Source organism: Melanotaenia boesemani, chromosome 13, assembly GCF_017639745.1.
Source record: "Melanotaenia boesemani isolate fMelBoe1 chromosome 13, fMelBoe1.pri, whole genome shotgun sequence".
Taxonomy (NCBI): domain Eukaryota; kingdom Metazoa; phylum Chordata; class Actinopteri; order Atheriniformes; family Melanotaeniidae; genus Melanotaenia; species Melanotaenia boesemani.
In genome coordinates, this window is record NC_055694.1 from 7,477,106 (window position 1) to 7,489,315 (window position 12,210).

The following is a 12,210-nucleotide window of genomic DNA, read 5'->3' on the forward strand; positions in this document are numbered from 1 at the left end:
TATTCAACTGTGTACATATAATCATATATATCAGCATGTTGATATTTACACAGCACAGACAAATACATTCTCCCAAGTTAAATATTACTACAATTTCTTTTTCCTCATAAATGTAAGTCTTTTCCATTACAAGATTTCTTTTAAATCTTCATCGACGAATGTTTTGGTATTTGTATTCAAGTTTTTCTCGTATTACCAAACAGACAATCCCCCGTTGTCTTCTACAGTTAAATACATCACGAGAATAAACATCATGTTACAGCGAAGACCCCACACCGCCCCATACCCCGCCCCAGCATCCTGCTCCACCGGTGGTCATCCCTTCCCCAGCCCAAAGAGTGCACCCTCCCTCCCTCCCTCTCTCCCTCCCTCCCCCCTTCCCTCCACCTGTCGAATCACAGATACACAAACAGACAAACAGAGGAGCGAGGAAAACGCAGGTGGTGGTCAAGAACTGCGCTCCAGAATCACAAGCTCACCCTGAGAGGAAAAACAGAAAAAGAGGCAGAAAGGGAAATATAAAATAAACAGCAAACATTTGATGAGATTAATTTTATCAGTGAGCTTACAGAACATCTTAACATAAACACAGGTACACTCGCATGTTACATTACATCAATATGGGTCAATTACAGGAAATAGCAATGTTGTAAATACAGATTTCTAACATAGGCCACTAAACATTCAAGTATAGAATTACCTCCTTTTCTGCCGTAGATACAAAGCTACTGTACATTTCTTTTTATTGTTCTAAAAAGTGAAAAATTAAATGCATAAGTAACCCAACTACCAGGAGATGAAAAAAAAATCTAAATATCAACTATATTTTACTATACAGTCAACCTGCATAGTGTTTATTTTATACGTCACATTGTATAAATATATTGTTTCTGTGAAAGACACATGATCTAATTACATGTAACAAACTCAAAGAAATAGCCAGTAAGCTGCGGTTATGTCTGATTCACTGCTGCATTTAACAGCAGCAGCCAATTCAATATCTACATGGTATTTACATGTAAACAACAGAGCTGCGACAAGTGTGTTTTACTTTTATAATAACCAGACAAGTTCTAATCTACAATACAAGTCTTTTAATAGTGATTGCAGAAGTGAAATATTGACATTTGATTGGCTAACTGCTATATTGAACTCTGTTTTACCTGCTGGGCACCATCCTACTTAAAACCAGTGAGATGAGTATTAGATAAAAAAATAAATAATTAAATAATAATAATTAGGTTTAAAAATTAATTATGTAAAAAGCTGATCAATGTTCAGAGAATTCTTTATGGCATATTTTTATAACTATCAACAAAGAGGACATATAGAAAGATAATTAAGTGCAAAACAAGGTAGGGGTGTAGCGAACCCATGTTACTTTGGGTTGTGGGTATTCATATTCTGAATCTCACAGGGCTGGGTGCAGTTTTAGCAGTCAGAGTATACTACAGCCTTCGAGCACAACATCAAAAAGCTCTTTCAGCATAGTTTTAAGACTTCTGAGGGTAGAGCAAAGAGAGTTGGTGGTTGTAACGGGATGAGATCAAAGCGCTCACTGGGAGCTGTAGTACAAACTGCATACTATTCATCCATCCCTTCAGCTACGTCATACGCCTCTCACCTTTGTTGCATAAACACGTGATGTTTGAATGAAAAACTACTGCAGCACTGTAGACATTGTTTCTGAAGAAGACAGGCATCGCTAGAGATTAGAACTGCTTATCAGAAAACAAGAGTTTAAAATGATCATCCACCAACCATCCATTCAACCATCCATTGCATCTCCACCAACTTAATGTTTTTCTGTTTTTATTTAATTCCTTTTATTTCTTTTTAAAGTTTGTTTTTTAATGTACTTTTAAATGCTTGCTGCAACCCCCCTGTAATGCTTTAATGTTTTATGCAAAGCACCTTAAATTGTCTTGTACATGAAATGTGCTATACAAATAAACTTGCCTTGCCTTAAATATCTGACTCTAGTTATTTAAAAAAGATGGCTAAAAAAATTATGGGCAATACCATCTGGATTTGACAAACTCATACTGGCAAAGCCTTAAAATTTGTTCCTTTGATTCCCCTTCAGTCACATTTGACTGATCTTCTTTTGGCCTGTTTGGAAAAAAGGAACAATTACAGCCACTGCTGTTGGCATGAACTCAGGAGGAAAAGCAGTCGTCTGCCAATTGGAAGATCAGTGGTTATTTCTCTGTTTCCTTGGTTAACGTGTCCTTTGGCAACATGCTGAATACTGTTCTGACTAGGATGCATTTATCTAAAAAACTCAGGATACAGCCTACAAGACTGCAGACTAAGAAGTATGATGTTTGGGTGAAGATAGACATGTGTCAGACACCAGAAGTTCACCCCATTTAAACAAATGTGAAAATTTGTAGCTGAGGTGGTAATAATGATCCTTATAATAATAATAATAATAATAATAATAATAATATTAATAAAAATAATAATAATAATAATAATAATAATAATCATCATCATCATCATCATCATTTGCAAAGCAGTTGAACTTCAACTCATAATTCCCTGTAAGAGAGACAGCCTGCAAAGTATTGAGATAAGAGTGATGCCACAATGATTTTTTACTTTAAATTTGTACTTGTAAAAATCAGATTAATTAATTTAATTTCCTCTGAGGTTGTTTCATGTTATTTCATGTGCTCATGAAAAGTACTCACCATCCTGCAGCTGTAGTTTGGCTGGGAAGGCTCACATTTGATTAGAGTAGGAGGTGGGCTGCTGCTCATAGCCCTGGTTGTAACCTCCGTCCTCATTGTAGCCTCCCTGCTGGCCGTAGTCGGGCTGGTACCCACCCTGGGAGCCGGCATAGGGGTCCTGCTGTCCGTAGCCTCCTTGACCGAAGGAATCAGGAGCAGGCTGCTTCTCCTGTGATGGGACATATGTTCCACCGAATGCAGCCAACCAGCCGGTCTCTTTGAAGACGAACCACAGGTTTCCAATCCACAGGATCAGGTTGATGAAGCCAAAAGCCTGTGTGGCAGAAAGGAAATACATGTCTGCTGTTAATAATTTGCTTTCTGCATTGACTTTGTGTAGTTTAACTCAGTCAGATGTTTGGGACTTACCACAGAGGTGTTGAGGCCGGACACCTTGGGGTCATAGATCTCACGGCAGAGATTTTCTCGCTCTTCACAGGCTGGGATGAGAGAGATTACCTCTTCTGGATCAGTGGCTGTTTTCACATCTGATAGGCCTTTAGCCCAAGCACACGAAGACACAAGCCACATGAAGGCAAACACTGCCGTCACACCGAAGTCCTGGGGATCAGCAACACACCTAATTTATTTTTCTTTACCAAGCACACATCATTGATTTAACAATTACAAAGTTGTAAAACAAGTGTGAAAGACAAACAAACTCACAATCTGGGCCCCCTTGTTGTTTTCGCGGTACTTCTCCAGGATGAAACAGTACACAGAGAGGGCTGCCATGGAGTAGAGGAAGGAAAATACCCCGATGGTGACGAAGAACTCAGCTGAAGAGGAGTAGTCCCCGATCAGGAACAGACGGTCCCGTTTCTCTTCCTTACAGGTGGGGGCATCAAAGTAAACCTGATGGAGCCTGAGTATGGACATGAAGAGGAGAAAGAGAAGCTGTGAAAATAGGCAGATTGTGATGTACTGCTGTGTTCATTTTCATCATGGGGCTATGCAAAATTTCTTTATTCCAGTTTTTAAAATGTACCATTTTTGGCTTTTGATAATAAAAATTATTTAAAAATATGTTGTTTGGATAAATAACATTTTCAAGTGAGCAGATTTTTACTAGTGTCCTAGCAATAGGTTTTTTTGAGCAATTATCCCTATTCCATATTCCAATAGAATAAGATTGTGAGAAATTATAAGAAATATTTCAAAATTACTATCTTGATATTTTCAAACGTCTTCCTGAAGAAAATGAATTTTCAATCACACTTTCAACTGTGTGCAAATGACAAAGCTACATTGAGGAGATGCTAGCATAGCTTAGCATAAATGCTGGATATGGTAACAGCTTGTTGTTAGCAAGCTGTTTGTTTTTTGTTTTAGTCTTGTTAGTATTGTTCATTGCTAACAAAACAAACTTACCAGCACCACAAGGTTAATTTTACATTTTAACACTTATGCAGTGTTTACGCTTGTTTGGAAATTTTTAAAATTAATGTCATGAACAAATTTTGAAGCTAATTCAAGCTAATTCTTGTTTACGTCTTTTGCTAGCAGCCCACAGCAATCTCTTAGATAAGCTAAGGGTTATTAAATTATTGCATCAAGAAGTAGACTATAAGTCCTGATTTTATATATCAAAAATCTTTATTTTACATTTAGATAACAGACTTTCTATGACTATATAATCTATCATTTTAAAAGAATTACCTCATTCTCATTTGCTGGCATAATAGGTGGATATGAGTAATAAAATTCCAGGAAATCCTGGGAAAAAACTGTAGACCTTATGCATATGCACTTAAGTGGCATTAAAAGTAGAGCCTGGGTAATTTATTGAAATGCAAATGCAAGAACATAAAAAATACCTGAACGGATATTCAAATTCTACTTCTATGCCTAGATCACTGTATGATCGGTTTTTACACTCCACGCTCAGCTTGAACATGCCCGAGTAGCTGCCACATGTTGAGAAGGCGAAGATTGCAAAGATCTGTGGGAGGGGGGAAAAAAAAGAAAAACAAAGGTGAATTCAACAACTTATCTCAGTGACCTTTGACACATCCAGAACATACTCTGGAAAAAAAATGTACAGAACAAAATCTGTTTGTCACACTTTCTTGTCTGTTGGGCTCACACGTGGTAATAATTCATTGCACTGAGATTGATGTAAAAATGTAAACAAGGACCTTCAGGTACTGTATGTTGCAGATACTCTTCACTACCTGCAGTGTCTCAGGCAGGCTGATCATGATCCACCAATTTTGGCAAGCTGCTAATAAATTCATGCAGAGTGTAAATCAGTGCAGTGCTACCAACTGGCTAGAGGAAAGGCTGCACTTGTTGCCATGGCTACCATTAGATATAAGTTTTCTTCAGTTGTGCATTTTCTGGTGCAATAGTGATTGTACATTCATTCAAAGGTTACCTTTATGTGAACACAGCACAGTCAGCACCCACCTATAGTCCCATAAACTACACAAATACTCATAAATGGGTAAAAAAAAAAAAAAAAGATACACAATTCCTCACAAACAAACACACACAGCAGATTAGACGAGTCAGACTATTTTTACCACACCCTGCCAACACTGCAGGCTAGATCCGATTGGATGGACAATCCAGCTATTAATCTGGCTGAGGTGTTCTACCATCTGTCACCAAATACTCAGCTACAAGCTACTGTAAAGAAACACACATACACACACTCAGCATGTGAGCTGATTTGTGCTCACACACGACACGTCACTTCCCTCTTAACTCTAACCTTGTAGTACTATCTACCTACTGAAGGCATCAACAAACACTGTAAACTATTTAGTGACTTTTAGCACTTGGATGCCTAAAGCAAGAATTGTTGTGATCACTTTAATCATTCCTCTCTGTTCTTGAAGGATTTTGATTTTCGTTTGAGCAGCAACAACATCCCAAACACTTTCTCTGCCCTAATGTTTGTGAAAAAAGCTGATTAACAGGTTTTAATAATGAATGCTAATCACTGGGATGAAGGAGGTATACTACACATACTATGTACCTACTATAACAAGGAGGAAAGACTACAGTTACACAAACAGTCATTACATATTGGAAGCAAAACAATAAAAAATGCCAACTGTGAACTCCAGAAAAAGAAATCTATTTTGAACTATTGTATTCTGTTGATTCATATTACTGGATTTGTGAAAATTAACCAATTTACATATCTATGTCTTATATGTTTTACTTTACAAAACCACAGAAATACAGACTATTATGCTGCAGTAGCTGTGCATTTAATCAATGTCTACAGCATGAGCGAAAAGTGCAGCGTAAGCACAAACTTAACATAATAAGCAATGTGGCATGTTATTCTAAAGATAAATAACATCCATCTCAGTTTATTTAGTGCAATAATTTAACTGGGGTAACTGTTTTTGATTTCAAGGTTTCAGTTATCCCAGTGACCTGGTTTTATTATTTCATATCCATTTGAGACAATGGATCGTGAGAGGCCTTGTAATTGTCCCCCCCCCCCCCCCCCCCCCCCTGAAAGACATTTTGCTGAAAATGAGAATTCCCTCTGGATTATCTGAGTAAAACAACACTCACTACAGCTCAGATTCCATCTACAAAGTAATACAGTGTAAAGGGAATATTAAATCATGCTGACAGGATTAATCAAATGAGGCAGCAGCATGTTCCCATTTCTTCTTATTTAACATCTGTTTACAGAAATAAATATAATAAAATTGCACGAATATAGAATTGCATGAAAATAAGTTTCTTTGTGCATGATTTGAAAATGAGACTTATATTACTTTTTAATCATTTCATCGTCATGACGATAGTTTCCTCCTAGAACACGTAAACAAAGGCTTGCTCTAAAGATAATATTTCCTATATGCTTGGAAAGAGGCGAGGAATCTTTAGATAGTTGCAACTTTATCACTTGGTGTCACATCATCACGCTGCTTCTTTAAATATGAGTAATTAACATGCAAATTTTTTACATGTTAACTTCAAGCTGGGAATTCTCCTTATTTACACCATCACTGTTGTATCTTAGCCACAAATAAACAGAAAATATGCTAGAATGAATGAATGAATATTGAGGCAACATTGCATTCGAGCAGACTTCAGTCTATAGCTATAGAGGTTATGGCATCCCTGGAACTGCTTTGTTAGCTCAGATAAAAGCTCAAGGTCTGCCACATGGACTGAATCCAAACAGGGGGGCACTTTGGTGCAAATAAAATCTGAACCTTTACAGTGATAGATAAGTAGAAGGAGGATTGATGGGGGAGGAGGTGTGGGACAGCAAGACTGAGAAAAGAAATGGTGGCACGCAGAGTGTTAGGTACCATGGTAACACTACTGGCAGTGCCATCCTCAGCAAAGAGGCTGGTTTCTACTCCTCCTGGTATGCTGGATGGTTGTCAGCCCTTCTGTGCTGAGAATGTACACAGTTCTTTACTTTCTGACTGAAACAATCTGTCTACTGCTGCTGTTCTAACACAGTCTAAATTCTTCTCCATCTCTCTGGTTCAGTAAAATTGATAAGCACTTGTATAAAAAAAAACAATAAAACAAAATAATTAAATAAAAATAAATAAGATAGATAGATAGATAGATAGATAGATAGATAGATAGATAGATAGATAGATAGATAGATAGATAGATAGATAGATAGATAGATAGATAGATAGATAGATAGATAGATAGATAAAAATAAACACAGCATTTAGGCTTCACCAGAGGAACAGCAATAGCCCCCTGAGACACCACAAAACCAACAACCTTTATTATACATAAGGGATTATACCAAAGTGAATAAGGCTGTTACTTTGTGTTCTCACAAACAGCCTTTTTATGATTGCTGAGAATGAGTCAGAGCAGAAATTGGAATGCAGATTAAATCCAACACAGCATCGTGCAGCAGGAGGGCCAGGAGGCAGTTTGCCTCCTCTGTGGTTGAGCTCTATCTGAGCTGTATTTGGGAAGTTGATGTCTTCCAACATCCATCAAATTTGGGCTTTGTCAGCACAATTCCCTGGAGACTGAGAGAGGGTGGGGTCAGTTGGGGAGATGGGCAAATAAACTGCCTTCTGCAAGATTTACTGAGTTCAGAGATCCTCAACCTGCTTATATGACTTCTGATGACTCATATCTCCAGATTAAACACGCCTTTGGACATTGCTATTTTTGCATTGTTGTTTTCCTTGTACTCCATGAAAGCATAAATTCTGTAACACATAAGCATCTTTTTCATAAATGCCAGTTTCCACTAGTTCCTGCTCAAGAATCGGAGAAATACTTCTGGGGTTTGGCTCCCTTTTTTTCCCTCTTAAAAACACCCTGTGTTGCAGCTGATGCATGCCCATATTAATCCATAAAGAGCAGCAGCTCCAGCAGCTCCTCCTCCAGCCTGACGCTGAGGCACGCAGACCCTCTGACAAATGATTCATGCGCCCTGGCCTCCCAAGCGGGCCTGCTGATTGGTGGTTGGCTTGCACTGACCCAGGGAGACAGTGATGAGGTGTTGGCATACTCACACAGCTCCAGGGAAGGACTACAGAGTTATGTGCTACACTCATTCCTCTGACTGTTCTCCAGCATATCTGCAGAGCCTATTAGAGTGTGGAGTTTTGTCAACACAGCTTTGGCACAAACGTTGTCATCTGGATTGTGTTACTGGTGTTTTTAGGCTTGAGAGGAGGGGCGTGGCTAAAAATGATTGGGACCCATCCACAGATGGGGTATCCCTTGCTCAGTTAAATCTCTTTGTGCCCCTAAATCAATCTGTATTGTATGCCTGCATGTAAATATTTCATATTCAGCAAAAATAGAGCTACCTAAAAATGTCATGGCTGCAACTAACTGTTTTTAAAATCCCAAGGTGACCTCCTTAGGAAGATTGTTCAATTCTAAACCCTCCTTTTATTGTTTCAGGGGGTGAAAAAATATATTAAACATAACATAGCACTCTCACTTAGCTGTGGGTCTTGCATGGGTATTTAGTACTTCTACTCCCACCACTGCCCCAGCTGTAAGCAAGAAAAAAAAACTGCAATAGAGCAGCACTGCTGTCAACCCTGCAGCATCTCTCCCTGAGTACCCTGCTGCTGATGGGAGGACAAATATTGAGGAAGACAATGCATCACATGACTGACTTCAGTTCCCTTATGATAGATCTACAGTACATGAAACAGCAACAGGAATAATTGTCCCCTTTATTTCCTCACCCAATTTTGAAATGTTTGGCTTCTCTGACCCCCTGTTTTTTTTTTTGTTTTTTTTTGGGGGGGAGGGGTGGGAAAAATGCTCTTCAGAAAAAATTGCAGACGGTTAAGGTGAAGTCAGCATAATGCTGATATGATGTTTTTGCTTGGTTAATAATCCAGCAAAATGAACTAAGAGTGGTGAAAAAATAATAATTTCCTGATTAACTGTCAGATTGAAAACATGGTTCATTGTTTTAAATTGGCCATGTTCCATAGAAAAGAACAAATAAATATAAACAAGACCACTTATTAAGATGTTTGGATATTAGTATGCACAAATAAATACTTAAGCTAAATAAAAGAAAAAAAAATTATCTATTTATAAAATTAGGCTTCCCTCGTGTTTCAGGCTTCTTGTGGTAAAGACTGCATCTTAAAGAAATCTGTCAAAAAAACTGTACTTTATGCAGAGGTTGTATCTTCTGGAAAGGAATTAAACGGTCATTATTATATTGCTCAGCAGACTGACATGGTGTTACTACACCAGTGATGTAATACACCCCACTGGTGTTTATTGTTCAGCCCTGTGAGGGCAGTGTCATCAAAACAGACTCTTCAATATCAATATCAGCCATTATCTGGGCACACCTGCACAAACCATACAGGAGGAGGAGCTTCCAGGGGAAAATGGAAATGTGTGATAGCAAACCCCTCACAGCACCACTCAGCTTTATGACCTCTGTGTGACACTGTCAGTATACAGCATTATTTACTGCAACATAAAAAGAAAAGCAAAAAAAAAAAAAAAACTCCCATATTTTTGCCTTGTAAACATGAAATGTTCATGTATATATGCACGGTTTGCATACAATATTGTTAAAATAGAATACTTACCCACTGTAGAACTTTTATAAATCCCAGTGGTTGTTTGATTATGGTGAACTGCCCTTGGGCCACCAGCTGTCAAAACAATAAATCACAAATAAGCTCTGAAATTTTTTGACATTTCTGCTCATATTCTAAACTCAGTAGTGTCAAATGCTGGTCCTGATAGAAAAAAAAAATGCATTTAATTAGGCCTCAGTGTCATAGCCCAAATGTTATAACTAGCACCTGCAGGTGTTTGTTATGGAGCAGAAATTTGCCAGTGAATAAAAGTGAGTCGACAGCCTCAGCTCGCGTCTTTGTGAGCTCTGGAAAGAAATGCTGTATGAGCAGAGAGGAGACATTTTCATACTGCCTTCATGGGCTGTAGAGTGTGTTTGTGTAAGAGAGTTCCTACCGGCATTACAATTAGACAAAGCTGATTAACTGTCTCTCTGCTCTCATGCGTGCACACTCCACAGCGGGCGTTTAATTTATTTATGAGGAAAAATACAGTAGAATCCTTCTTTAATTGGCAAAAAGAGGATGCATTTGTGCGCAGGTGAATGCGACACTGCAAAGAAGGCGGTGTGTCCCTGTGTGCATCAATAAATGGCCGCACAGCACTCTGAAGCAGTGATGCTTTTCTGGTTTTCTCTCAGGCCGCGGAGCAACTCATAGCCCCCCCCCCCCCCCTTTTTTTTTTTTCTTTTTTCTTTTTTAGGGGGGGGGGGGAGATAACACTTAACTTGCCAAATATCCATATTAAGCAGGTGACGCGTCTGCTGACAAGTTCAGTGCAGCCTGACAGGTTGATACCCGCCTGTTTCCCAGGAAAGCCTGGATGGCTTTGTCACAAACCATTCAGCTATCTGGAAGATGAGCTGTGAGGGATGCGGGAGACCGTCCTTCCCTCGGTGAATCGGGCCTACTGCGGCTGCACCGGCGGTCGTGCAAATTAATTAGATTCTCAATTTGTTATTTAAGCAACAGCAATCTAAATCAATTAGGCGACTCTCGGGAGGTAACATCGTCTCCTTCCTGTGCTAAATGTCATTGCTGCAGAGTCTCTGGACATCCCACACATTCTGACTGTCAGCAGGCCTGTCCGTCACATTGACTGCAGCATCAGTGGAAGAAGAAAAATGCCCATCTATATTCTCGCGCCATTAAAAAGCAGATTTTATAGCATTCTGTAAAATGGTAGAATTCATTTTTTCGATAGCAAATGGTCGAAAGCGCTGCAATGAAATCCTGAGGTCGGAGGATCTCTAGTAAAAATAAATAAATAAAATAAAAATAGTATCCTTACTAAAAGCGGTAAATAAATTAAAATGGTTTGCGATAAACGAAACAGCAACTACCAAAGGTAACATTATTAAATAGATTATTTCCTCCCCAAAGCCTTACCTGGTTTACAACATCCATCTTGGCCGCTTACTCGCTGATAAGAGGATCAGAGGGGCGGAGGGAGGGAGGCGTCTAATCCGGAACAGCCCAAGGGAGGAAGCCGCACAGGAGGAAGAGCTGGGCTGCGTCACGAACTGGGCGAGGACGTGTGAAGCGTGTTGACGTAGAAACAGTCGCTGGACTGGAGTAGAGAGGAGTGGAAAGGAGCTGAGCCGTCTGTCCAATCGCAGCGCTGCTTTGTTCTAGGCGAGCAGAAAGTGCCCGGGGGGGCCTTATGATAAAGAAAGGAGCGCATGGAAACTGTTCACGCTTAAGTAGACAGAAGGAGCGATGCAGAAGGGAAAGAAAGAGGTCGATGAAGGTCCGTGAGCTGCTGCGAGACATTAACAAGCAGCACGGTCACCTGACATTAGTTGTACGTTCTGAAAAAAACATGTTTTTTTCCTTTTAGTGGGCCCTCCAGGCAAAATCTACCCTACACACGTGCAGAATGCGAGAAAAACACATTTTGTAGTGAGACTGACTGCAATGTGAGGGAAGACCACATTCCCTCAAGCAGTCTGTGCAGCTCATAACCAAACATAGGCCATCTGTAGTTGCTGGGAAGCAAAGTATTGGTGCAGGAACATCTGTCACATTGAGATGGGAGACAAAATATTGCTAGTGCTACAGCTTTTCTCTGCTCCTCTATGTCTGCTAGTATAGAAGAGTTTACTTAATAGTAGCCCTTCTAAACACATGTCCCACAAATCTGATGGCAAATTTACTTGCATGGACCTCTTGTTATATATCTCACAAAAGGTTAGAGGAATTCATCAGTTTGTATGATGTCAGAATGTACGTAAAATGCACTATAACATTTACAGGTGAACTTAAATTTCTCTAAACATTTGCATGCACATAAACAATTGTTCAATGTTTAAGTTCTCATGCACGATATGCTGTTCTGTCTAAACAATGAAATTACAAATATTATGGTTCAATGATAGTTTGTATTTAAACAGTCTTCTTTATCATAGTGTTCACATTTTGACATCATAAGACCAAGATGA

General features: G+C 39.2%; 1 protein-coding gene across 1 annotated transcript; it reads right to left on the bottom strand.

The window, feature by feature from the left end:
- Positions 1–374: 374 nt before the first annotated feature.
- Positions 375–11,245, bottom strand: sypb (synaptophysin b). Its single transcript, XM_042003777.1, has 7 exons — positions 11,159–11,245; positions 9,779–9,844; positions 4,553–4,677; positions 3,402–3,600; positions 3,105–3,296; positions 2,697–3,009; positions 375–480 (listed from the first exon to the last, which is right to left on the bottom strand). Exons 1-6 carry the CDS (start codon positions 11,174–11,176, stop codon positions 2,728–2,730), a joined length of 882 nt encoding a protein of 293 aa, XP_041859711.1. The 5' UTR covers positions 11,177–11,245; the 3' UTR covers positions 375–480; positions 2,697–2,727.
- Between the last annotated feature and the right edge of the window lie 965 nt (positions 11,246–12,210).

Bases quoted from the DNA above. Each gene is read 5' to 3' on its own strand.
- sypb (XM_042003777.1), bottom strand. The intron at 4,678-9,778 runs GTAAGTATTCTA...CCCCTCCCACAG, and splicing joins TTATAAAAGTTCTACAGTGG to ATCTTTGCAATCTTCGCCTT. The intron at 3,297-3,401 runs GTGAGTTTGTTT...GCTGATCCCCAG, and splicing joins ACAACAAGGGGGCCCAGATT to GACTTCGGTGTGACGGCAGT.